The sequence below is a fragment of the Lepisma saccharinum genome, chromosome 1, assembly GCF_977018435.1.
Source record: "Lepisma saccharinum chromosome 1, izLepSacc3.1, whole genome shotgun sequence".
Lineage (NCBI taxonomy): Eukaryota > Metazoa > Arthropoda > Insecta > Zygentoma > Lepismatidae > Lepisma > Lepisma saccharinum.
In genome coordinates this window covers 93,762,259-93,788,954 of record NC_139229.1, presented here as the reverse complement: position 1 = coordinate 93,788,954, position 26,696 = coordinate 93,762,259, and the positions used below count along the sequence as shown (strand labels likewise).

Genomic DNA, 26,696 nt, shown 5'->3' with positions numbered 1-26,696 from the left:
TTTCACTCTATTCTCCACTTCCCTCTTCTCGTCTCCTTCTCTCCTCTCGAAACTCCTCCTCTCCTTTTTTCTCATCCTGATTGCCTTCCTCTCTTCTCCCCTCTTTGCTCCATTTTCCTCATCTCTTCTCGCATATTTTGCCTTTCTCCTCATTACTTCTCCTATCCACTTCTGTCCTTCATTTTCTTCCCTCCTTTGCTTTTCCTCTTCCCCTTTTGCTTTCTCTCTTCTCCTCTCTGTTGTCCCCTCCTGTTTCATCTCTCATCTTTTCCTTTGTGTAGACTCATCATCTATGAATACTAGAAAATCGATTTTCTTTCTTTCAGAAAGTATTTCTCATTTGCCATAAATGTAATACTGATATTTTTTTCTAGTTTTATACAATAATACTTGGATTTCTTTCTTTCGCGTATTTTATAAATATCAATTGTGCATGTGGCAACCCTGAAATTTAGCCTAACTCTACAGGCAAACCAACAACGCCTTGGGTAAGTTGGGTTGCCTAGTTTAAAATGTCGTTGTCCTAAAACGTTTTAGAGCCACTGTACATACTACGGTACCTTTTGTTTACACACACACATCAAATTAATATTAAATTAAATACTTATAAAAACTAGAAATTTACTGCCTTCAAATAAATTGAAACAAATAACCCTCGGTTATATAAAGCAACATATTTTTATTATTTAATTTTTGTAGTTGGTAAGTCTTTCGGGGGGCTCCGGACCCCCTGGACCCCCTAAATACGGCCTTGTCTGACACATGTTTGATTGAGTTGGTTTATTTTACTTCGCCTTTGTGCCACTTTTGGCTAAACGCGAAAATGGGGATGAGTGATGATATGATGAATGAACAGGAACACTCACAAACACCCATACCCGGGTCGGGATTCGAACCCGGGACCTATGGCATCGTAGCGCGATGTGCTAACCACTCCGCCACGGGAGCCGGCAGGATGAGTGATGATTTGATGAAATTGATGTAGGGACACTCACAAAGAATACTCATACCAAGGCCAGGATTCAAATCCGGGACCCCTGGCTGTCTGAAACAAGTAACACTAGTTCGATGAATTACATTTCAGAAATTTTCGTTCAAATGAAATTTGAAAAGACACAAATTGCATAATAATACTTCATATTTTAAAAATATAACTGACATATTTCCGTAAGAGATTTGACAATTTCCGACGAGAAAGATCTCTCGCAGCTCATTTCGTGGGTAAAAAAAACTGGGAAATATGAAAGTCAAATTGCCCCAGAACTTTCTCTCTAGCTCCCTTATTTCTTTGTTCTAGTGATATTTTGAAAATAGCTATTTTCGGAATGTTCAATACTCTATTGCTAGTGTAACATTTCTGCAAATACAAGGATTGGCTTAAAAGTAGTGATAACATTGAAGAAGTTTTCTCGGGCAATGAACCAGGTGATTTCCGGATAGGCTATAAGATAGGCCTATCCGGAAATCACCTGGTTGATTGCCCGAAAAAACCTCTTCGCTATTCGCCGCCAGGAAACCTTCAAGGATTATTTTAGTGATAACATTGTAGTCCCGTGTCTTGGATGAGATTGAGTGAGAATATACTTTACTCAGTGCAGGTTCCCTAACTTGCAAAACCATCAACAATATATAAATTCTATGTAGAGATGTCGAGACTTTACGTTCACCCTGTATAAGCGTGCAATTGTGGCCTCTTTTTAATCAAACTACCAAGAAAAAAGATGCATCTTTTTGGTGAGTTAAATGCAAACAGAAATTACACACATACACACACACACACACACTCATCCTCACTTACTGCGTTTTTGCATCCAGTGTATCTTGAATGCCACAATCTACGCAACAGGTTTCCACTGTAGCCAAAACAGTACAACGGAAAAAATCCGTTCTTACAATGTGTTGGGAACATTTCGTTTACAGGCCTCGCAATTATATTTCTCTAGGGAAGTGACTTGCTCCACATTCACTTATTCCAACTGCATTCGAACAAGAACAGATTCAGTGAAAGAGTTTTGTGTCAACTCCCGTTCTGCTTTCTATGGCAAATTACAGATTACACTTGAACAAGTGAAAAAAAGCTGTTTCCGCTTCTATCAATTCTTCTGAGATTACAACACGCTTCGTGAAATGTCAAATCCATAGATATCTAGTGCTAGACCGGAAAAGACTAAGTCGTGCTTCCTCCTTACGTACAGTCATCGGCAATAAAAATGGGACAATTTGATCCTGTAATACTGGCTTCCCTGCAAGGCGTTATGTGTTTTGCCTAACTCTACGGCGATAAGTGGATTTTAATGGCAAATTTTCAATGGCGACTTCTACCAACGCTATAGAGATAGGCAACACACACAAAGCATTGCAGGGAAGCGAGTATTTCAGGATATAGGTGCCCAATTTGTATTGCCGGTGACTGTACATCAACGATGCACATGTAAAACAGGCCAGAACAAGATTTACATTCAAGACTTTCGTCTCGAATATTTTCGTGTTTTTTTTTTTTTTTTTTTTTTTTTTTTGTTTAATCCAAAAAATATTAGATTGTTCTGTAATGGAGAGGAGGGGGAGAGAGATGTCATATCACAAAGTTCCGGAACCGATGGACTAATGTAAAAAGTTCTGGGAATTCGTTGTAATATATGTCCTGGTACTCGATATTATCTAGCTTGCGTGCATCTGCAACGGGTTTTCATTGTGCTGGATGTTGAAAGTTTGGGGGACAATTTGATTGATGTTCCAAATTGCGTGTGTTCTGGAACACAAGGAACATTTGACATCAAATCGTTGCACATAATCGATCTCTCTTTTGACATTTAACACACCCTTCTCCATGCTCACTCTTAGAATACGGCGTGTGCGTTCGTGGAGATTTTTTGGAAGGTGCTGCTAGAGTGAGATGCATAAATTACCAGGGTATTGTCCATCGCCATGTTCCATGCAACGTCGCAATGCGAGGTTCAAAAATTGAAACAAAACGGCAACGAATCAGTTGGTAACCTCTGCACCAGAATCAGTACAATTCCATTCCTTACAAACACTTAGCATGTGAGAGAAAAAATAATGAAATTGGCGATGGACAATTTGCCTGTGAAGAAAGAAGGAATAAACGTTGTGCCGGATATACACTCATTTGAGGTATAGAGAACAAGAGTATAATGATAATAATGAAGAGATAAATAGGTAAAGTGAAGTTCACCGTGCCATTAAGGTACGTTTAGGGAATGTGGGGGCAGGGCCCCACAAAATTCTCGATCTCGGCCGTTTTGGAGGTGGTGTGATCAGCATCACGCTTTACCTCCAGGGTTGAACCCAGATACCCATTGATTGAGGCTGGGTGAGCCCCAAGTCCCAGAACCGCTTTATGCGGGGACAAGACCGGAAAAATTCCGACCTTAGATCATCACCCCGGGAATGGATCCCGGGTCTCCCGCGTAGCAGTCAGACGTCCTACCGACTTTTTCTTTTTTAAATAAAAGGAATACTCCTAATCGGTAGCATCCCCCGTTTTTTCAAGTTTTTCTTAAATTTTCACAAATGTCAAATTTCTCTGTATTCTCAGTATTCTCATTTGGACAAGCACAAACATCCATGTCCGAACAAGGATTCGAACCCGGGAATTAGACCACCATGGCTCTGAAGAGATAAATAATAATAATAACAATAAATTGCTAGTGAAATAATAGTGTATTATTCGTTTATAAAAATTATGATTTCATCATTTTTATTAGTCTCACTATTAGATTGCATATCAACAGCGTGACCGTCCCTTCCGAAAATTATGGCACCGCCTATGAAGGTTCGGACCCAGGATTTTGCATACTGATTCCGACAATGCTTCTGGAGGCCTAACGAAATTTGCACAAAATGACAGTAATGGAGTGTCTTTCAAATTTAGGCTTTCCGGTGATAATTGAACTCACGTAAGTTGACATAAAAATGTGAAATTAATTACATTTAAAACTTAAATTTATAATATTTGATTCTTCAGAAAGACAAGGTTGTTCTGGTGACGCCATCGAAACGTGCTCGTTCAAAATTTCCAATGTACTCAGCTCCATGTTTCCACCTTGGACCTCCCTCACGAAATCTTAATCGTGAACGCTTCCGAAAGGTTTACCAATGACATCATCACTACAATCGGTATCCGAAGATCGTGGCTATGACAGCGATAACAGGAATTATTTGCTGTTGGCTATTCGTAGTAATGCGGATCGTTTCGAGCTAGTTGAAATTCAGTCAAAGTACAGCAACAGTAACTTCTTTTTCTAGCGTGCACTATTAGAGCACATAGATCCTGTAAAATACTTATACCGTAATTGATAGATGTCACACACTGAGTTTGTAAAATGCTCGAATCATATACTCTCCAAGTATTTGCTTTGAAGTCACAATACCAACAATGAATTTGACTGAGGAGCGGTGACGTCACCAGAAAAGAAATTGTGGAGATGAAGAGGGAGAAAATATTTTCTGAAGGATAGTTACATTTAATATTCACCGAATGGCATATAAAAACGTGCATTAGAGCTTTTTAAAAAGGTACCTGTTGGCGTTGGCACTGTAGCCTCCAAATTTGATGAAAATTCTGAGTATTTTGCACGATTAACTTGCATTATTTACTTCTTTTACTCATGTCACTTTCTAAACTTTTACGTTTAATCGATACGATGAGGATGAATTGTGCTTTCTTACTTTGAATCACTTTTTCTAACTTTTTGTTAATCGTGCCTTTGAGGATGAACTTTAATTAAATGAAAATGTTAAATAACGATCAAGAAACGACCATATCTAGTTCACGACTCGAACTCTGGTGTCGAGATGTTGAGTCACCACTGAACGCGTTCGACCACTGGGATGGTGAAGATGAATAATGATAGAACTAATGGACGGACAAACACATAGAAATCCCTCATCACAGAACTTGGATACGAACCCAAAACATTCATTAGGGTTGTGTGAGTCGAACTTTCAACACGCTTGGCTACCGAGGTGGCAAGATAAACAATTTCAAAATCATATCCTGCCTGGAGGGCATAAGTAAGGAATGAGGAACAAAATTCAGAAATTATGTTATTTTTCTTTCCAAAACATCTATTCTTATATGTAATTTCAACATTTGAGATTTAGAAACTTGACAAAATTAAACATGTTTCAATGTTGAGTTTTATACATCAAAGCATATTTCGAGAAATCATGGCCGTAGACGGCAAAAATTTTCGGGGGGGGGGAGTCACTCATAATCTTTCCCACGTGCGTCGCAAGAAAATTAAATAATACAAGCCGCACCCTGTGGCCGAGTGGTGTCGACCTCCGTGGCGGAGTGGTTATCAGAGCGCGCTACAACGCCAGGGGTTCCGGGTTCGAGTCCCGGGTAAGGCATGGGTATTGTGTTTGTCCAGATGATAAGAAACTGAGCAACTGTAACAATTGCAAAGTGTAGAAGTGAGAAAAAGTGTGAATGGTGGGGGATACCTCCGTGTAGGGGGTATTTCCTTTTTGAAAGAAGAAAAAAAGTGGTTAGCATAGCGCGCTACAAAGCCAGGAGTCCCGGATTCGAATCCCGCTCGGGCTTGGATATTTGTGTTTGTCCGAAAAAAATAGTAAAAAACGAGAATACAGTGAAAATTGACATGTGGGAAAGTGAGAAATGTGTGAATGACGGGGGATACTTCCGAATAGGGGTATTCCTTAAAAAAAATTGTTAGCACATCGCGCTGCGACGCCAAGGGTCCCGGGTTCGAATCTCGCTCGGGCTTGGTTGTTCGTGAATGTCCATTCATCAATTTCATCATTTCATCACTCATCCCATCTTCGCAAATTAGCCAAGAGGCTAATAATAATAATATTTTTAAAAATTTCATAAACTAATTAATTCCCAACGTATTATTATTATTACGTGTTATTGCTGTCCTTATATCCTTGAGGAGACTTTTCTATTTTATCCATCAGAAGTGTGAATATGCTACACAACTGTTTCTATTTGTTTATTTTACGTTTCATGAAATGCAGTTATTATATTTTGTTAATCAGTTTTAGGTACCTCAAGAAAAAGCTTTAAAAGTAAGAGAGAAATGTTAGTCATAAAGTTTATGTTGTTTGATCATTCACATAAAACTTAATTTTTGGAATTTTGAAAACTGTGAAGCCAGTTATTCTTTGGATTAAATGGTAAAGCATAACCTGGTGCCTGTATTGTTACCTCAATTTTTCAATCTAACGCCGTTTTCCTTTGGTTATTCTGTTGGAATACTAACTAACTGGACATTATTTCCGTTATTAACAATAAAACTAACAAACATTCTGCTATTTGGTAACTTGCAATAAACGATGTCAATTCGGGGAGGAGGGGGGTTTCTATGAACCAGTTCGATCTCACTTTCCTACGCTCATATTGGTCCTATACTTACCAAACATCATTATATACAACCACTATGCAATACAAGTATGCGTTTTATAGGACCGCATATGGGTTAAATGTATCTACTATATCGAACCGCTGGGTGAAGGATAGTGATTGCAACGCGCTACGAAGCTGGATATCCTAGTTTTGAACTCTCATAAAGGGGTAATTTAAAAGTTGGGACGGGAATTTTGGGACAATCACAAGGGAATTTTCAGTCTGATCCAGGAACAGCACTGGAAAGAGGACAGCAAAAGTGAAAATGAAGGGGTCGCGGGTGCTGCGATTCTGAGAATGAAATAAGTTTCGCTCAAATTTCAGAATTCAAAATGTTTGTCGACCATTCCAGGATTGTCTCCCTGTTGTATATATTTTTGTGAAACTGCGAATAAATTTTTGAAAGTGTGTTACAAATTTTTCTTTCTGAACTTCCATTAATCCAACATGCCAAAAGTTTCGGGGGGGTTTGAACCCTAAAAACCCACCCTCTAAATACGGCCATGCAAGAAATTACCCTTTAATTCAACAACACTGTTACTTCAAAAGTAATGGATGATATTCAACTTGAAGAAATCGGGCAAACAAATTCACGCATGGAAGGAAAAGCGTATGAGAAACCTTCTTACAGCAAGAACATTTGCATTTCACCACTTTACATACTTTTCACAGTTTCTGTAAGGCTTCGGAAAAGGTAAAATGTATGCATTCCTCATTGATCACGATAATTATGATTATAATCATACCTTGAATCACTTCGGTACAACGCTTACCCTGCATGTTTTCAACGCAGGATCTGACCAGTTAGCCAGAAATGAATGAATTATGGGTGAAGTTGTTCGCTGAATATCATCCTAAGTATAGTGATTTCTAGAGTAGTTGTTTAAGAAAGTGTATCTACATAAATTGCATTTAGTACCTGCACTATAACGAAATGAAATGTTAAAAATTGACATGTTCAATAACACATTTAATGTAAAATCCCTTACGTGTGATTTGTGTAGTGGAACTACTATCACAAATGTCATCGTAACGGACACTGTAAGGCTGAACAACACTTGCAAGATGTACAAGCAAGTAGAGTCTTGCACTCAATAAAGTTACTTAGATCCAGTAGCGGTTTCTGCCTATTCGCAAATTCGCATGTGCACACCAAAATAAATCTGTAATGCAAATCATTATTATTTTACTTATTTATTGAACTCTATCTCCTTCGAAACATCAAGTGTTCCCACGCCGCTCCACCAAGAGAGATGGTGGAGAAGTCTGCGATCCGTGATATCAACCCGCGTAGACCAGGCCGCGATCGGGGCTGGAACACAATTGTAGTTTCGCTCGCTATGACGCTGTTGCAGCAGTCGCGTAGAGGACGCTGACTGGGTGTTTTGGGTTGAGCGCCATGTGAGGGGAGATTGTATCATTTAGGAAGGCTGTGAACGCAGCGATCTGTGTGCGAGTAAATGTAGCGTTGCAAACCCATTCCATTGAAGATCATGTGACGCAGTCGATGCAACCCATATTCATCACAAATTGAAGGATTTTTTTTTTATAAAAGGGAAATTTCGATGGTATATTGTCTCGAGCATAACAGGGGAAGAAAAGGAGGAGGGCAACTGAAACCAAAACGGATGTTTTTAGCACGCCTTTGCATCGTGCATCTTGGTCAAAATAAACGGCCTGTGGCGCAGTAGCCGAATTACCAACCCGCGGGGAGGGAGCGTGCATCAAATAGTCAGCTATTTTGCATTGTGTGGATGTTACTGCGTTACAAAATTATTTAACGCTGTCAAAAGGTCGTTCCTGTTTCAGTGCAAAGTGTTTGATTTGATGATGAATAGGGAAACTGTGCATAGCGAAAGCAGACTTAATATTTAACGTTATTGAATTTTTGGAGGGAAGTTAGCTACAAAGCCTTTAGCAACTGCAGTAATATATGGATACGGCGGAAGATAAGGAAAATTCTGAAGTACGATTACGATGCAGGGCAGTGTGAACTTAGTGAGTACTGTTATTTGCTTTAACATTTATTATTCTCTTGATTTCGCTTGATTTGCTTGGTTTGATCAGTCTGTCATTAGAAATAAACAACAGCTAGATAGATTACAACTGATTTCCTCCATGTGGTAGTTGGATCGGCTTTTTTGGTGTACGCCAATGTTATTATTCTCCTCAGCAGAGCCGGAGAGAAAGATTGTACGAAATATTTTGCAAATCGACAATAGTATTGATATTGTAGATCGGTATTTCTATGTTTTGAGTGATTTTGTCAGGTTATCGAATGCTGAATTACATACTGCACATTAACATCGCTCTTCTCGTGATTGGCTGGATAATTTCAGAAATATTTGAAATTTGTAAAAAAATTCGTGTTAAAAAAATCATGAAATACGTATAACTCTGTCATAGCCCTATTTTCAGTGAAAGGTGATCAAAACTTGGGTTGCCAATATATTAAGCTTCATTATGTACGCAAAAACGGGTGCGAGTATTTCACAGGGGTGGTATAACACTTCTGGACGAATGACTGAAGTGCACACCCATAGAGCCAGACCACGAGCCGCCACTGCTTAGATCAAAGTCTTCGAATACTAAACGATAGACCTTGCCTTGGAAATCCATTTGGATATTGGCCAATAAGCTTAAGTGCAATACGATTATGTCATACGAACGTGTAATAAATATCCTAAGACGTTTTCGGTATCATAATAGTTCGTCAAAAGCAAACGCAATATAATGTTGACTGGAAGCAAGCTATCAATTTAATGCCCCGGCCCCGATGTAATATGCAATAGCTTTCTTAAAGTATTATCCGCATTGATAATGTGTGTTGTGTTTGTCCTGTGCAGGTCCCTTTACAGCCTTGCACTTTGAACCTTTCTGAAGGGGCTTTTTACACCTTTTTATCTCTCGAGCATTGGCGGCGATTAAGAGCGCAGTTGCCCCCCCCTTTTTGTCACTTTTTGCCTCCGCACTATTGCCTCTTAATGCTAAGCATTTTCTACAAAGAAAAAGGAAACTGTCCTTGCCCCCCCCCCCGCAATTTTTTTAAAGGTTAAGTGACTGTTTTCCCGAAATATTTTTCAGTGGTGTTTGTTCCATAGTTAAGAAATAGTGTATATATATACTACATGCTTTCAATTCCATTTTCTTTGGCGGGGATAAAAACATCCCTGGAATGGAAAAAAAATCTTCTGCCGGCGATAAAAAAAATTGTGGGGAGGGGGAATGCCCGGCATCCGCCACGTTAATTCGCACACTGGTTGACAGATGGTGGGCTAAGACTATTTTTTACGGTGGGCCAGAGGCGCCGACTTGTCAACATTATTGGGGGGCTCTGATCACTAAAATAAATGAATGAATGACTCACTCCCTCCCTTTTTTAAAAATAAAAATTACGTCTTCCTATAGCAGTTTTTAAGCAGCTATTATATTCCTCATGCAAATGAAATGTAACATGAAAAACGTGTGTCTGCTCATTTGTTTTTTAGATAACAATTAACATTTTTTATTTATAAGTAGGCTATGTATTTACATTAAGAGGCCAACATAACAGTTTTATGCCGAGCGTGTTGGGTGGTCAGCTCAACTCGCTTTGATCCGGAGGTCTCGGGTTCGAGTCCTGGCGAGGGCATGGGTGTGTTTTAATGTCCGCAACAGACTTGTAAAGAAAGGACATGTGACGGGTGCAAAGAACCTTAGTGTTGACGTGCCCATAAAAATAGCGAATATTTACATTATTTAACAGTTTTATTTAATTATTTAGATAAACGCTAACACAAATCGCAGGCAAATAGTTTTACTTTTTTGTTCTTGCTACAATATTTTACTTTTTAAATTTAATTTTGCAATAATAAATAAACACATAGCACGCCGTGCTTTAGCAATAATGCCTTTGATCATAGCCGTTCCCGCTTTCGCAATACAGACTTTTCATAAGCTTTCCTTGCGTACTTTACTGCAAGCCAGTGTTAAATAAACTCAAAGACTTTAGAATTATTTTTCCCTTATTCTTTGGACTAGAGGAAGAGATTTCGAGGCTAACTAAATATCGTACATATCAATATTGCTTGAAAGTCGTGTTTACGACCTCAAATTGTTCAAACTTCACTAAACAAGATACTGGTATAATTGTCATATCACCTCGTTATTTTTAAACTCTTTTTAGTAAAAATGTTAACAATACTCATATTTATGTACTTAGTATATAGTAATAAGTCATGTGTTTTGCTGTCTCCGGTCATAGCCCCCCCCAAAAGTTGATGGTTTAGAACATTTCAAATGTGTATTTAAAGTTAAGTTCATGTTGCACAATTCAGAGTAAACTTTACAAGAGAAGCAAAATAATACATTAGATCCTCTTAAGCAAAATTATTTGAGGGGCTCTGCCCCCACATCATTAACATTTGGGAGGGGGGCTCGAGCCCCCCGAGCCCCATGGAGTCGGCGCCTATGCGGTGGACTAGAACCCACTCTTGTCCATCTACTAGTGACTAGTGTTGCCAACGAGACGAGACTTTGGCCTGTCTCGTCCCGTGGAAATGCTGTGAAATGCTGTCTCGTCTCGAAAATATTCGTTTGTCTCGGGACACATGATCAATCTCGTCTCGTCTCGAATTTTTAAAAGCCTGTCTCGTCTCGTCCCGTGGGCAACACTACTAGTGACGGCATTGTACACACATATACGTGAAGTTTGTATCAACCTTGCCTCCCACCCCTCTCACACAAAAAAAGGCATTAGAAGCTGGTGAGAAGGCAGTTCTTTGTAAGCCTATCTGACCGCAAATCCCGCTTCCACTTCCAATTCCAAGAAACACAGACATGAACATGTAAGATAGTATCGTGCAGGACATGTGACTCACCTTGTGTGAAGCTGAATATCGTTTTTCTTGACAGACTGTCGTCGTCATCCTGGCCTTTCGCCATTGGAACTTCCAGTCTTTCTAACCCCGCCAGTTTGCTTGGAATGTACTAGCTAGCCTTACCGATAATGCATATTACAGGATGAAGGAAAGCAGGCTTCCGGTTCAACAGATATCGTCTTGTAAGGGAAGCTCACTTCGACACGATCTTACATCGACGCACACAACCGAATAATCATGTCACTGGAAACGTTGTCCAAGTACCCAGGGGTAAGTTCAGCGGTTTAGGAGGTGGGGTGACACGAATTGTCCGAAATTTTGTTTAGGTGCGCAAGTCAATGGATTTGCGTGCGTGCTACTGACTGAGTGTTGCCTCGCACGCTAGTTCTCCCGCGTGTACAGGTGCTACTAATGCCTTTTCATTCCTTTTTCTACCTCCCCACTTCTAAACAACTTCAAAAGAGCCTTGGGTCGATAGTTCGAAACTTTCATCCTTATAATAGTTAATTTTGTGTGCATACGATGAAATTGTACGATGATTTGTATGTGTTTTGATACATAAAACAAGGACAATTAAATTCGAAATTTTCTTCTCTCGTTTTGAAAACAAATCGTACAAAAACAAATTTAGCAGTAAATCAAACAAAAGCTGTAGACGACATCCACGCATTCAACCTTCGGTAATTAATATAAAGATTCTTCTTGTACGAACGTTATTCTTTACATTGCACAACTTCTCTTTTGATTTACAGTTTCTATAAACAACTCTACACATATTTTTTGATTAATGTTTCTGGAGAAGACATACTCCTTAAAGGTGTTTAGGTAAAGGTAAAGGTAAAAGGTAAAGTGTTCCCCTGTGCTTAGCACCACGCCATGAAACCGTATAGGGGGTGTTGGGGTAACGCCCCACACTTTCTTGATCTGGTCGTGAGTGGGGGTGATGTGATCAGCATCACGCTCCAGACCGCCTTTACCCCCCAGGGTTTCCCCCAGGTACCCATGTCATTCGACGCTGGGTGGGCGCCGGGGCCGCTTCCAACGTTAGAAAGTACCCGGATTTAAACCGGCCCGGGACCTTTAGAATGGTAGTCAGACGCGTTACCGACTGAGCCACCGCTAACAAATTTAAACTAAAACAGAATCAATATAAAGCTATACATGTAAATCTGATCTTTGGTCAAATACACAGCATGCTACGACGCCAAGGGTCCGGGTTTAATCCCGGCTTGGCATGGATGTTCTTTGTGAGCGTCCATTTATCAATTTCATCATATCATCTTCGCGATTAGCCAAAAGTAGCACAAAAACGATGTAAAATAAACCAAATTAATCGATCAAATGTGCTCGTTTTAATGTAGGTGCTCATTAAATTTATACTATAATTCCTAACCTCTGCTGTTGTCATTGCTCAATATCAAATAAATCAAGGGCAAATTGAGCCTTGGTGATCCAGTCAGCTGCCTGGGGGTATCTCCCCAGGGTGGAATTTTTTCAGGCACTATCCCTGCATAATCCGACTCTCTACCATCATGACAGTGCGCACAGGATGGTAATCTAATTAAATTTTTAGATTAAATCAGCGTGCAAAGAAAATAGTTACTATCTGTTTAAAATAGAATCTTCGTACATCGGTGAAGTTGTCCTTAAATCATATTGAAACGAAAGGACCACAGACATCTATTATCAGACCGGTAAAGATCTTTGATTATAGAATTTCTGTTCGCACTCACATTTATAATTGCAAATTGCTTAGACGAAGGAAATGTAGACTATTAGCCTTCTTCTGTTGAATATACATAGAATATGGTTCAGTATCAGAGGTCTTCGGCTCGAGTCACGTGCAAAATATGAAGAGTTGAATTTGTTTTTATTGTCGTTGACTTAGAAACAAAACAGAAAAAAAATGTCAAACGTGTTAAAAGACAGTACAATTTCATGATCCAAATCGTTCTAATGAAACTGGTTGAAGGCTGCAATGTCAAGCATACGCGACACGTGCCTTGGCATGGAAAAATCGAAAGCATTCTGCGGAAACCCCACAGGAGAATAAAAATAAGGTCATTTATCGATCTAAAATGTTGAGCTGTCCAGTGGAAAATAAAGAGCATTCTTTTCCAGGAGCCATAACGCTCATGCAACCTATTCAGCCTATTAGGTTGGGTTTGTCGGCAAGAATCGAGGAGTCAAAGAAGATTACAGACGTAGTTGACACAAAGGCCGGAAAAAAACATCAGGACATGCATGTCTAGGTGATCTAAAATTTGATTTAGTGCCTTGTATGGGGCCTCACTTCTGCTTACCTAACCTACTCATGTTTATTTTTCGCTTAATTACTTCCCGCTATTTGCTTAGGTGAGTAGGTTAGGCGGGTCATGTTTTGTCGGGATTCCCACATGATGTTGATCAGCACCAGGCTCCAGAAGACTTCTGCCTCCAAGTATTTATTGAGCCTGAGTGGGTCCCGGAGCAACTTTGAGGAATGACGCTGAGGAAGAACTTCGCACCTACGATCACCCATCCCGTGGCAGTCCGATTTTTGAAAAAGAAAGAGTTGCATATGGGAAAATTTGCACGTTGCAAGGGCTTCCTGTTGCGTCATCCCCACATTTATTACAAATCAAGAACGTTAATTTAACTTAAATATTGGATTTTTTTTATAAAGTAGAACAAGAAGATGTGAAAAATGAGAATTCAATATAGTCAGAGGTAAAATACTGAAATTTGGGAAATACATTCGTGTGAGGAAATAAGTCATTCATTACGTGGTTTTATATTCTATTAAGATTTTATGCGTTTTGAATTTTCAATATTGAGCGTCGCTTTTCTTCCACTTTTGGTTAACAGCAACGATAAGGATTAGGGATGGTTAGATGAAATTGATGAAGGGACACTCACAAAGAACACCCATTGCCCTGGGCCCGAACCCAGGAACTTTGGTGGCGAGATCTAAAGTCAACCCTCTCAAATAGCTGGTCGAGTTTGCATTAAGATTTTCTGCCAGCTATTATTATTAATAATAGGCAAGTGTTATTATTATTTGTATGTATTCCCCCATAAGAGTGGATTTCCTTGTACTTTGCGTACTTCTTGATCACACTTAAATCAAGCAACAGATAGCATCTCACTGTTTTTTTCTTTCTTCCCCATCCCTAAAGACCACCTTTATTCTAAAGAGGACCTCTCCGATAGCGTATAATAGTAACGTCGCCGCCTTGTAATTTAGGGGTCCCAAAAGCGGTGTACGCACAGTGGTTGGAATCCCACTTTAAACTATAGGTCCAGTCCGGGGGCTCCGAGATGCGTATACTTCGTGCATACTCCGTATACGGGCCGCAACCTGATGACGTCAAAAGATTAGTCGTGTGTTTTGGCGAAATACATGAATTTGAATGAGCAAGTTGTTCTAAAAAGAGTTCCTGTAAATGTATTTATTTCACAGTAAGAATAATAATTATTATCGCAAATTAAACATAGTTATGTCCTGATCAGTTACAAGTAAATGTATGCGTTTATATGTAATACAACATTTAATTACACGTTAGTAAAAAAAAGGTGTGTTCAACATTTAAGAATATGTGTATGGTAATATTAATTACACAGATGCCGAACTTGTAACTACTAATTATATTCTTTCAATTAACACGAAAAAATGTTGATAGTTATTCATATGTCCGTATTATTGCTCATAAGTTGTCTGAAATTGTGTAGTTCAAAGTTCAAAAGTCACGTCTTAAACATCTAATTTACTTTCTAGCCACAGTAGAGGAGTATTCACCTAGGGGAAGGAAGGGTAAAGTGGCCACTCTAAGGTTAGATGAATTCTTATCATACCTTTTTAATCAACAAAGTTATAGAAACATAGACAAATAGTAAGTATAATAACTTCACTTCCAATTTCTATTTTATTATTTTAAATCTTGTTGTTTAGAAATGCACACGTTACTTTTTTTAAAAAAAGTACGAAGTGGCCACTTTGCCCGCCTACGTTGGGTAAAGTGGCCAGCCCCTTCCCATTTTACCTGCATAGGTAAATGAACAAATCACATTGATTCAGAGTGTGTATTTAATCAACACAAGCTGAAGCAATACACATTAAGAATAAATATTATGTTTTTTTTAAGTATTATCTTAAGTATGAAATCTTTACAACATAAAGTAAATAGTAATTCGTAATCAATAGCCGATCAATAAAGGATTAGGCGTAGGCCTATTTGCAAAATTCGCATTCAAACTCATCATCTCCTTCGTCACAACCGGCGCAATCTTCATGTGCCCACTTCTTACATTTTAAACATCTAGTCCATCCTTTATTGCCTTTCGAGTCTGTTTCGTGGCCACTTTGCCCGGAATGACGCCATTACAAAAAACTGTGATCTAACGTCTAACCTACATGACTTAGCGTTTTCAAACACACATCATTTAAAAGGTTATTTCACGCTGATCAAACAGCATAAGAGCATATAATTATAACACTTACTATTATTTAGCTATAATCAACCATTTGTACCACGAGCTAAAATCAAACTTGCGAAAAAACAATAAAATGAGTTCACATCTAGAAAATTGCAGCCACCCGCTTCAAAGTCACAGACAACACTGACAGCATCCGTGGCGACTGTTTCGCCCGGCTCCCGCGTGGCGGAAGGGCTATACAGCGAAGAAAACTCACATCTCCACTTTGCCCGCCCTGGCCACTTTACCCTTCCTTCCTCTACTTCTTCAAGGTACGGTGAGTCACATAATTATTCGGACAGATAAGATTTCTGAATATTTACTGACGTAGTCGTGATATAATACGATGATAAATGTTTAATATTTATTTAACAAACAAAACACAATATGAGCACACTGTTAATTATCTTCAATTATGTTTAATATAATATATTAGTAGAATATTTTCATTAAACAAAACAAACATTTTTTGTGGGTTAAACAAAATTATTCGGACACATGGAAGGAGAAACAGGAAAACACGCTTCAAAATCAACGAACAGAAATGTCAGTATCTGGTAGGCATCCCTTTCATTTTTAACACCTCGGATAAACGATTTGGCATACTTTCTACCAATTTTCTGGTGTACACTGGCGATATGTTGGTCCATTCATGTTGAAGTCTTTCCTTGAGGTCTGCCTTCGAGGTTATAGGTGTTTTCCTCACTTCTTTCTCCAACTTACACCAGAGGTGCTCAATGACGTTCAAGTCTGGAGACTGCGGTGGAGGATGGAGCACTTTTGGGCAGTTGTACAATAACCATTCTTGTACTGCGCGGGAAGTGTGCTTCGGGTCATTATCTTGATAAAACATAAAGTTACAAAGAATGCCCATCATTTCAGCACTAGTCTTTAGATTTGACTTCAGAATGTCAAGGTAACGGTACCTGTTCGTTGTCTGTTCGATGAAAGCCAATTTACCAACGCCTTGGGCCGACATGCAGCCCCAAACCATTACGTGACCACCCCCGTGCTTCACTGTTGCTTGCAAATGTTTCCCTCGGAGCTCCTCATTTGGTTTACGCCACACTGTTATTCTCCCATCTGACTCACAAATATTGAATTTACTCTCGTCAGTGAAAATTACCCGATTCCACCATGTCTGATCCTTTCCTAACTGTTCCTTTGCGAACACCAGTCTTTTTGTCCTGTTTGGCTTACTTACAAATGGCTTTCTCCTAGCTACACAGCCATGATAGTTTGTCCTTCTGAGCACTCTTCGTATAGTTTCAGGATGACTATGCTTTCCACACTCCTCAACTACCTCAGCACACACCATTGGAGCACTCATCTTTGTTTTTGTTTTTTTTTAATTTTCCTCACGATTACTGTATCTTCTCTAAGGTAAAAAAAAAGGTAAAGTGCTCCCCTGTGCTTAGCACCACGCCATGAAGGCGTATAGGGGGTGTGGGACTGTCTCTTCTCTGGGGGAAAAAATTATTGGTCTCCCTGTATGACCGTGGGACTCGATCCTGTCTTCATCTTTAAATCGCTTAATAATATCTGCAACTGTACTTTTTTTCATTTTCAACATTGAGGCAATTGCACGGTACGTTTTACCCTTAGCGTGGTGCCATATCACTAGCTGACGTTGTTCAAATGAACTTTCCTTTCCTCTTCGCCCATTTCTACATAGAAAATGTTCTTATATCACAACTTTGTTAAACAAAACGCGATCGTAATTGCTATAGAAACCTACAGGAAACCAGAGTTAATATATATGAACAGAGTATCAATCAATCCGTAAATCGAAATTGTCACTGTATCGCAAACTTATGTTAACATTTACTATGTGTCCGAATAATTTTGTGGCACTATTTTTGCAACGGTAGGGATTCATCCTTCGTTATATTGTTGCTGATGTTCGTTTTTTAACTTTTTATCGTCCAATTTTGTGCTAAACATGACATTTTTTAAACGAAAATCAACTTCAACGCTGTATACAGATTTCAGTCGCTTCCCGCTCTTAAACGTTAGAAATTTACTGTGTGTCCGAATAATTATGTGACTCACTGTATGTTCCGCTTTACAAACATTACGATCTTGGAAAGAAATATAATGTACGTACCTCAATGGAATTTTACGACTTCGTTCAATTCTATAATAACCTATTTCACAAATACATTGTGGATGATTTTATACCTTTGTACTAAGTAATGGATGTTATATTTTCTCTTTGTCGGTTATTTCTGTCAAAGACAGGAAGAAATCTTTATGATTATTGCGATGTAGTTAGTGAACTATTAAAAAATGTGTACTTGTGTCACCAGCATTTAAGGTAATTGGATATGTAGAACGAAAATCTGTAGACAAGTTGTTAAAGTGAAAATTTACTAGTTTATATTTAATAGTAGCGGCTCGTGCCTAAAATAACAGGTGAAGAAGTTCGTTTTGTAATGGTTCTGTATTTCTAACGAACTTCTCGATATTAATAATGCAACAAGTTCCTTGAAATTCCCACGATTAAGCGAAGACACGCTTTCGTCGTGACCCCTGAACGCAAGTTCTTGTTTACATAAATACAGCGTTGCGTCAACTATTAATTGTAGGAAAAGCCTATTTAATCTTACATTTTCATTGAACCGTACATTTAAAAGCCTACTATTTTCTTGAAGGGCATTTGCTATGGTATTCCTGCTTTTTTCAAAAACTTTGAATTGTAATTTACACTTTAAATGTTCCATCGAATCATTGCGCTTATGCAGAGAACGCGTTATATTGACAAAATCGTTATACCCTTCTTTATTCCACACATTGTATTTGTTACTAACAGTAAACAAAGCCAGCAGAACAACGATTGCAAATAACGACTACTACACAACCAAGGAAAGTCGACAAACCAGGAACTTTTAAATTTAATGTTGTACGATTTCCCTGCCTTTTTGTTCTTTCGCTTAACTGATATTTGAAGAATGTCAGTGGGCCCCCCACAATTTAAAACGTCTTTTTTGTCTTCATCCGTCCATCTGGAAAATGGTGTCTGCAACAAATTACACACTAAGTCATTTACTGGGTTCATTGTAGAAACCACAGCTCAACACATGAACACAACACACGATAGGAAACGCGAAACACACACGCGGAACAAGATCTCGCGAGAACGCAAAGATTTTGCCACAATCACTGGATGCAATGTTTTCTCCGACGAGAGAACTGCTTCACGTAGAAGGCGACACCCGTTCAAGGCCAACGCTAGGTGACGTCACCGTTGCCATGACAACCGGCTAAGTTTTCCGCAACCTGGCGGCATTTGCTCTTGGGTTGTTTTATGCTACGACGAACTCTTCACGTGCGTAGCGCCGAGCGGCGTATTATTGAGTATTATCGTGTGCGTTCTGCTGGGAAATAGTTTCAGTTAACAAGCAAATGAAAAATGTCAATATTAATTTGAAAATTAGGTGAAAACATCTGCACTTGTTGCACTTGGCCAGCCGCCACTGGTTTATAAAGAATCTGAATAACGATTCGTTTCGTACACTTGCACAGTCAGTCATTGTGATTTCATGTAACCTATTTGCTTTATTTAGATTTATACTCTGTACAAAAGTAGGAGAGCAAGATTTTATCTAAACCTGTTCTAAATATCCCAAGTACAAGGGGCAATATAAATATGAACTTATATGTCAGCATGTTCAATACATGTCCAGGTACAGTTACAAGTAAATTGTCCTTGTTAGGGAGGAATGACATAAACGCTGATATTCCTAAAGCTTACGCCGTATCCTGAAAAACAACTTGTCTCTTGATTTTTACCATATCTAGCGTGTCTACCGAAAAGGGATATAATTATAAGGATTTTAGAATACGAATTTCGGGTCGGGTACCCTATTCTACACCCTCGAATTAACCTTATGTTCTATCATGAGAATATTGTTAGAAGAAATTCGGGGTCGGGTACCCTATTCTACACCATCGAATTTTGAATTTTTTTTTCTTTCATTATGAAGGTATATAGAACATAAGGTTTCTTATTGTGTTCTCCTGCTTTTTGCTTTGACTCCTTAATTAAAGTAAGTGGCTTGCATTAATATTCCCATTTTCCGTGATCGTATATCCATTTTCATAGCCCTTAATTACTGTTAGACCATTTAAGGTTAGTGTTCATAGTTAGGCTAGTATCTTTGCTGCATTAGTATGTGTACACATTCTCTGTTTGATTGATGTAAAATTTTAAATACAAAACATGATTTTAAAAAATTGCAAGCTTAACCTTCAACCAAACCAGTCAAACTTGTGCAGCCAAATATTTACCGGATTTCTAGAAAAATAAAAATGTATTTCAAGTTATACACGGGAATTCATTTAGTTTCCAAAGTTGGAAAGTTTATTTAATACCAAATTCCAATTTTACAAGCTCTTTCCTCAACCTAACTTTTACAAAATTATCTTCCATGCATAATCGTGTTTATTCCACAGCAATTCAATAGCAATTATATATTAACGATGATAATTCTTTACGAATTTAGAGTAAGTATTAATGTAGGATCAAATTTTATCTCTATCGCATTTTTTGCCCTTTGTAATTTGAAAAATAAAGGTTCATTATGCAGAACGGTAAAGATTGGAATTTGCTTTTATCAACATTATTCACGTATTTTGTAATGTCTTATAACATTTGAAATGTTCTTGATGTGAAAGCAACGTTCTGAATGAATAGGAAAGTACGATTCAGTCAGAAAAATAAATATTATACTCTTATAATGCACTTTGTTAAATGCTATAAAGTATAAATTGACTATAGTTGACTAGTCCTGTGACCATGGGCGTCCGGAAGGGGGCAAGGGGGGCCGTGGCCCCTCCCCTAGAAAATGAAAGTCAACCAAAAATTATGTATTTCACACATATAATTTCATTTTATCCACAATAATATGTGTTAATTATTGCATGAAAACAATACATTCAAATTTAATCAATGTTTTTTTAGGGAACAACACTATTTTTGGAGAGAATGTGCCTTGTTTGCCCCCCTGGAAAAAAAATGCCTTCCTTGCCCCTCCCTGGAAAGAATCCTGTAGACGTCCATGCCTGTGACGTCACGGAAGCTGGTGTGAGGCCCGTATATACGAATCTCGGAGGCCCCGTCCACTCCCGACTAGTCAGAAAAATAAATATTATACTCTTATAATGCACTTTGTTAAATGCTATAAAGTATAAATTGACTATTTTTGACTAGTCCTGTAACATCACGGAAGCTGGTGTGCATAAAGTGAACTTAAACAAACAAAAACAACAACAAAAAAAAAAAAACTCATCGGAAAAGAGCAGCCGCTGGAATAAAAGAAATTGCGTGCCAAATGTGACACGCCAAAATGATGACAAATTAACGTGGAATCAACTTCAACAACCAATTTCCATTTAAAGTTTGTAGTTAGTGAAATGAATTATCACTTTATGCTGCAAGAAGAACGCAGAGGAATGCAGTCAGCCAAATGAACTATTCTCCCCTCTTCCTTCTACACAGCACTCAACATACTAGTACGTAATTTTGCATTCTTTCTCATTTTTCCTTAATCTCACGATTAAAATTCTTGTCAGGGTTGCCAAAACACATTTCTGAAATAGAAAAAAAGTATTGTTTCTTTCCGTAAACTTACTGTCTTGTGATTGCTTTCGGAAGGAAAATGGGTAAGTCATGCACGACCAACATATGCACGGAATAGAAGAAGAGGAATTGAAAGAAGAAAAAGAAACCAGTTGGCCTTTGCCCCAGGCTCAAGGTCGCCATAGACATTGTTTCATATACGTAGGAGCCTCTGCAAATACGAAGTGTAAATTGACTGCCAATTGCTTCACAGTCTTCATTTCTACATCGTTGGCTAGAGACAGAGCCGTATCCTTCGGTCATATTTTCACATGTATAGTATACTCTTTCTGTTATCACTATAAAACCTTCATATTTTCTTTTTTACTCTTAACAACGTATGCAGCTGCAGCAAGGATTTTATTGTTACGTTCCCTAGTCAGGCAGGTTTCGTTTGAGTTTGTTTGTATTCAAAAACTCTTGTAGAATTTGTTTTCTCGCCTCCATATGAAATTAACTACTTACCAGCCTCTGTGGAGGAGTGTTTAGGTTGCGGTACGACGGTGGAGGTCTTGTGTTCGAATCGGGAGTAAGGCATGCGTGTGTTTTCGTACTATCGTCTATATCATCAGTTCATCATTCATCTTCATCGTCGCCTTTAACCTAAATGGATAGAAATGCAACGTAAAATGAACCGAAATGAAGCGATATATAGCCTATATATTTTTTCATATTATGTCTGCTCTTCTCTGCTTTTCTTGCCGGTTGCGTTTTTTTTCGTAAATAAAGCTCCAATGTGTTTATATTTCGTTTTTTCAAGTATTGAATCAGTTCATAACATCTTCCTGCGACTTCCCTGGCAAGGAGCTTGTTATCTCCATCTGCGCGGTTGAAGGAAAATCGTTAGATAGGAGGATGCTCCTATGATTTGATTCGCTTTCTGCCACTTTTGGCTAATCGCGAAAGACACTCACACAGAACACCCATGCCCAGGACGTGATGGAATGCTTCTGTGGTTTAACATGGTGGCCATGAGATAGGTGGATGGGGGTGCTTAAATTTTATTAGCTAGGGCATAGCAACACCCTCAACTTGGAGCACTGATAGTCATCACAAATTTATGAATGAGTGTACGAAAAATCTATTAGTTCTGAAGACTCGGGAGTTATCATGTTATATCTCTACTACGATAAACTTCAAATATTCACTGTCTATTTAGAAAGCTGTATTTTGTATGTGATGAGTTTGTAACTCAGAACAGAAGAATATCGGAATCATTAAAACAATGCCACTACGTAAAGCCGCATAGGGTGAATCGAAAGGAACAATAATCAACTGCCGTTTAATAATATTTGATAACAAGCACCTCTAACTTGAGAGTATTCGAATTCTCGAATATTTGCAGCTATTACCTACATAAAACAAATAAAATTATACCTAGATACAATATATTTTTCTGATTGGCATAGGTCAAATTCGTTTTTTGTATTACTTGATAACCTATCCTGTTTTCATTCATTGTTCCCTGTCCAATGAGTGTTTATTCACTGCAACTTCTAGTCTTTCATAGGATCAACTTAATTCAAAATCACGCACACATATTAGAACTATGTGGTAAGAGGCTTGAGTCCATTCCAATTGAAATTTCATGCATAAAAATTCTTAAATTGGCAAGGACTTTTCCACAAGAATAACATTGAAACCACATAGATTTCCGTCAAATGAACATTATGATGGACATTTCGTGTGCGATTAACTTAAATTTCAAACAGTAGTTTTGCTAGAATTGTAAGGAGTTCACGTGAATTGTTATCCAGATAATTGTGAAGAAATAATACCTCTAAGATTCAAGTCTCTCAGATATGTAAAACAAATGTTCAGTGAGAACGATATTGTATGTCATTTCTATTCCAACCATGTCCAACTCACGTTGGCTAATTAATGATACTCATTTGTCTTGAGATATGTAACAGGCTCCCTACTGCGTGAAATTACGCGAACGGTGCGTACTACGCAAGAACCATCTCAAGGCCCAAATCTTGTCATTAGTAACAGCCAATAGAGGCCTTGAAAATAATCCATTTGTTCTGCACGGAAAAGGGAGGGTCGAAACATCAAGACTATGGCGAACACGTACATGAATTCCTGATTGCAAGTATGAGTCGATTTTTCAGCCCTCTTGAATTTATCTGAAACGTTTGATAGAATGATTAGCGCGCCTCAAAAGTCGCACCCAACTTGTGAGGCTAAATGTTTGGCAAGTCCACTTTGTACCCAGATCGGGTAAAATGATGAAGAAATGCGAGAAGAAATGCAACAATAACTACGCAAAACTCATGTTATCTTCTCCAAATGAACTACACAGGAGAAGGAGCAACTCGGGCACTCGCCTAAGGCCCCGCGCTTCAGGGGGGGCCCAGATTGTTTATGTACGGTTTATTACGAGTTTATAGGAATCTGGTGCTTCCAATTAAGCAACTAATCTGATTTCTCCTGGCTTCATGGATTGTTTTGACATTACTTAAAAATAATCCAAAATTACTGAAATCCATGGCCGTATTTAGAGGGGGGGGGGTTTCGAGGGTTCAACCCCCCACCCCCGAAACTTCTCACATGTTGGATTAATGGAAGTTCAGAAACCAAAATCTGTAACTAATTTTCAAACATTTTTTCGAAGCTTCACAAAAATACAAGCAGACAATGTTGAAACGATCGAGCTAGAATTTCCATACATTTGGAATTCTGAAACTTGAGTGAAACAGGATTTATTCCCGAAATCGCAGCAACCCGCAACTCCTCCATTTTCACTTCTGCTGTCCTCTTTCCAGTGTTGTTCCTCGGTAAAACTGAAAATTCCCTTACTATTGTCCTAATATTCCCTTTTCATCTTTTAAAATCTCCGTCTGATAAGGTTTAAAGTCCTCCTTGATAGAAGTTCAAACCTAGGATCTCCAGTTTCGTAGCACGTTACGTTCACGATTGAGGTAAAAATATATGCACCAGGCTAAGTTTTCAAAAATAATAACTGGTTCCACAGTTAGTTTTGCGAGAGACGGTGTTAAGTCGGTCCGTCTAAAAGGTTTGGGCGAACCTACCGAGGACACCTTCGATGGACCGATACAGTACCACGTCGTGATTCAGCCGAGGAACCAAGAAGGAAACCAGGTACAGTGGTGACACTTTGGGTTTATCATTATCAGTGTTTAGATATCTTGCTGGCTCGTGCGTGATTCCCCCCCCCCCCTTTCCTCGCTTGTGCGGATTCTATTAAATGCTGGTAAAGGGCAATGAGCGTAATTTATTCCATTCCTTATAAACACATCCTCTTGCAGCCAAGCAGTTTAAGCCAGCGAACGGCCTAAAAGTAACATATGTATTGACACCTGTACTTCGGACTATGGAACCTTCGATTTTCACACTTAAAAAAAATTGGTTACAAGACCCACGCATATTGTATGCACCAAACCCCGCGCCCACCTAAAACCGGCCCTGTACGATACTGTACTTACCTCCTCAATATGTCTAGAAGCGTCTTACCGGAGACACAAACGTGGTTGCTTCTCAATATGCGCAGACGTTGTAAAATCCTAATGTCGTAATTCAATCGAACAAAGTCACTGAGTGATGCAAAACAGACCACCTTCTGTGTCGGATGTGAACGAGGTCCCTGACATGTTTAACATCCACTTCGATAAAAAGGGCTCTGTTCCCTCCCCCTGTAGGTATCACATTGCACGACCTCTGGTGGCATGCATATTCAATTGTTTTCATGAACTTTCCTGTTTCGTAAGCAACGGGTTCATAGTCTTGAGCATAAACTCTAGAATGAAGTACCCACAAGGCAAAGCCACAAGTTGCAATCGAGAGTTCTGGTCTCCCTGATGGCATAGTGGTAACGTCGTTGGCTTATAATAATCAAGGGGCCCCGAGTTTGATACCCAGTATAGGCACACTGTGGTTCGGATCCCACTTTAAACTGTAGGTCCAGTCCCGAACAAAACGTTAAGCCTTCAGTGGAGAGCTTTTAGTTGTAACTTGTGCCGAGAAGAGCGGCATGGAAAACACACAGATACTGGGTGAAAAGGAGAGAATGGGCTTATTTGAAAACTACTGCTTCACTGCTAATTTTCTCACACAGCAGCACACGAATATGTACAGTAAAAGAAAAATCTGCAATGTGGTCAAGGTGGTTCGGGACTCCACGACCAGTTTTAATTCTCGGGTAGGCATTCAGCCGTTACCCTCACCTGCCGAGTTGAACCGAAGTGGGCCGAACCGAACCGAGAGCTCGCGGTCTGTGCTGGGTTGAACCGTGCCCTGGACGATCATAAATTATGATTCATAATGGCTTTTCCTCACTTACGGAAAAAGGCAGGGATGGTATCAAGGGTGAGTATCCACCTAAAATTCATCCGTCCACCCCCAATTAATTTAATAAATGATCATTTACGGTTATTTGTCTGCATATCATGCATATTTTTCTTCTGAATGTTGCTGGATAATTTCTATTTCTTTTTCTACAGGTACATCTCCAGAAAACTTCAGCAGATGAACTAAAGGTAGATAGCGTATAAAATACCTTATACAGGGTTTTTGGGATCGAACTCTAGCTATACCAGCCTAAAGCTACTCGCCTGTGCGAGACAGGAGTGCCCATTCCCACCCCCCAAGGCCAATGTCGAATCCCCCCCAAGGCCAATGGCGAATCCCCCCCAAATCATGTCATGCATCCCTCCTCTAAATCATATCATTCGCGCCCTCAAACCATATCGCAATCCGCGCAATTTAATTACGACAGCGTGTCTACCGAAAGTAAATTTTTCCTTAGCTTTAAACACTATACTTGATCTGCCCCTCCTCCCTAAACAGGGGGCCATCACTCAAGACCACCCCTAAAATCGTTCATCATAATCGAGAATATCGCCTGTCTTGTAATGCAGCTATGGTTTAAAAACTTCACATTCACCTTATTAAAGCGCCAAACACATCAGTGCGAGCGAAGCGAGCAATAACATTTTTACATCCATTTCTTTGCAGGCTTTCAAGAATATTAATTTAATATGATGTCAATACATTCTTAGTCTTTTCCAGATTCTCCTTTGGCATGTTCCCGGTCGAAAACATGTGGATACCATATCGCTAAATACAGTCTCCAAAATGTAATGTTTGAACTCTCTCTCCACTACAGAAATCCCTTGACAATCTAAGATTTAACACTTTATCAAGAGCTTTCTATCTCTCCCCTTAAATTTAATACTCAATCAATTTTAGACTTACTGTTTATATTGAAGAGTGGATATTATCTCCTCCAAAAAAATAATAATTCTCAGTCTCCACACTAGAATTTCCGCAACAGTCTAAGACAATAGAAATACTCAAGAATTGGATAGCCCCTCAATTTAATGCTCAATCCCCCTATAACTAAAAT

General features: G+C 39.0%; 1 protein-coding gene across 5 annotated transcripts in view; it reads right to left on the bottom strand.

The window, feature by feature from the left end:
• Nucleotides 1-26,696, bottom strand: part of LOC145984717 (uncharacterized) — a 76,348-nt gene that overhangs the window by 22,803 nt on the left and 26,849 nt on the right. Inside the window, exon 1 of one of the 5 annotated variants that reach the window (XM_083118227.1) lies at nt 11,254-11,487. The exons of the other annotated variants lie outside the window; for them this stretch is intronic. Within the exon in view, the coding sequence (XP_082974353.1) occupies nt 11,254-11,317 (64 nt within the window). The 5' untranslated portion in view covers nt 11,318-11,487. Of the gene's footprint in view, nt 1-11,253; nt 11,488-26,696 lie in introns of those variants that run through there. 5 annotated transcript variants of the gene reach the window in all.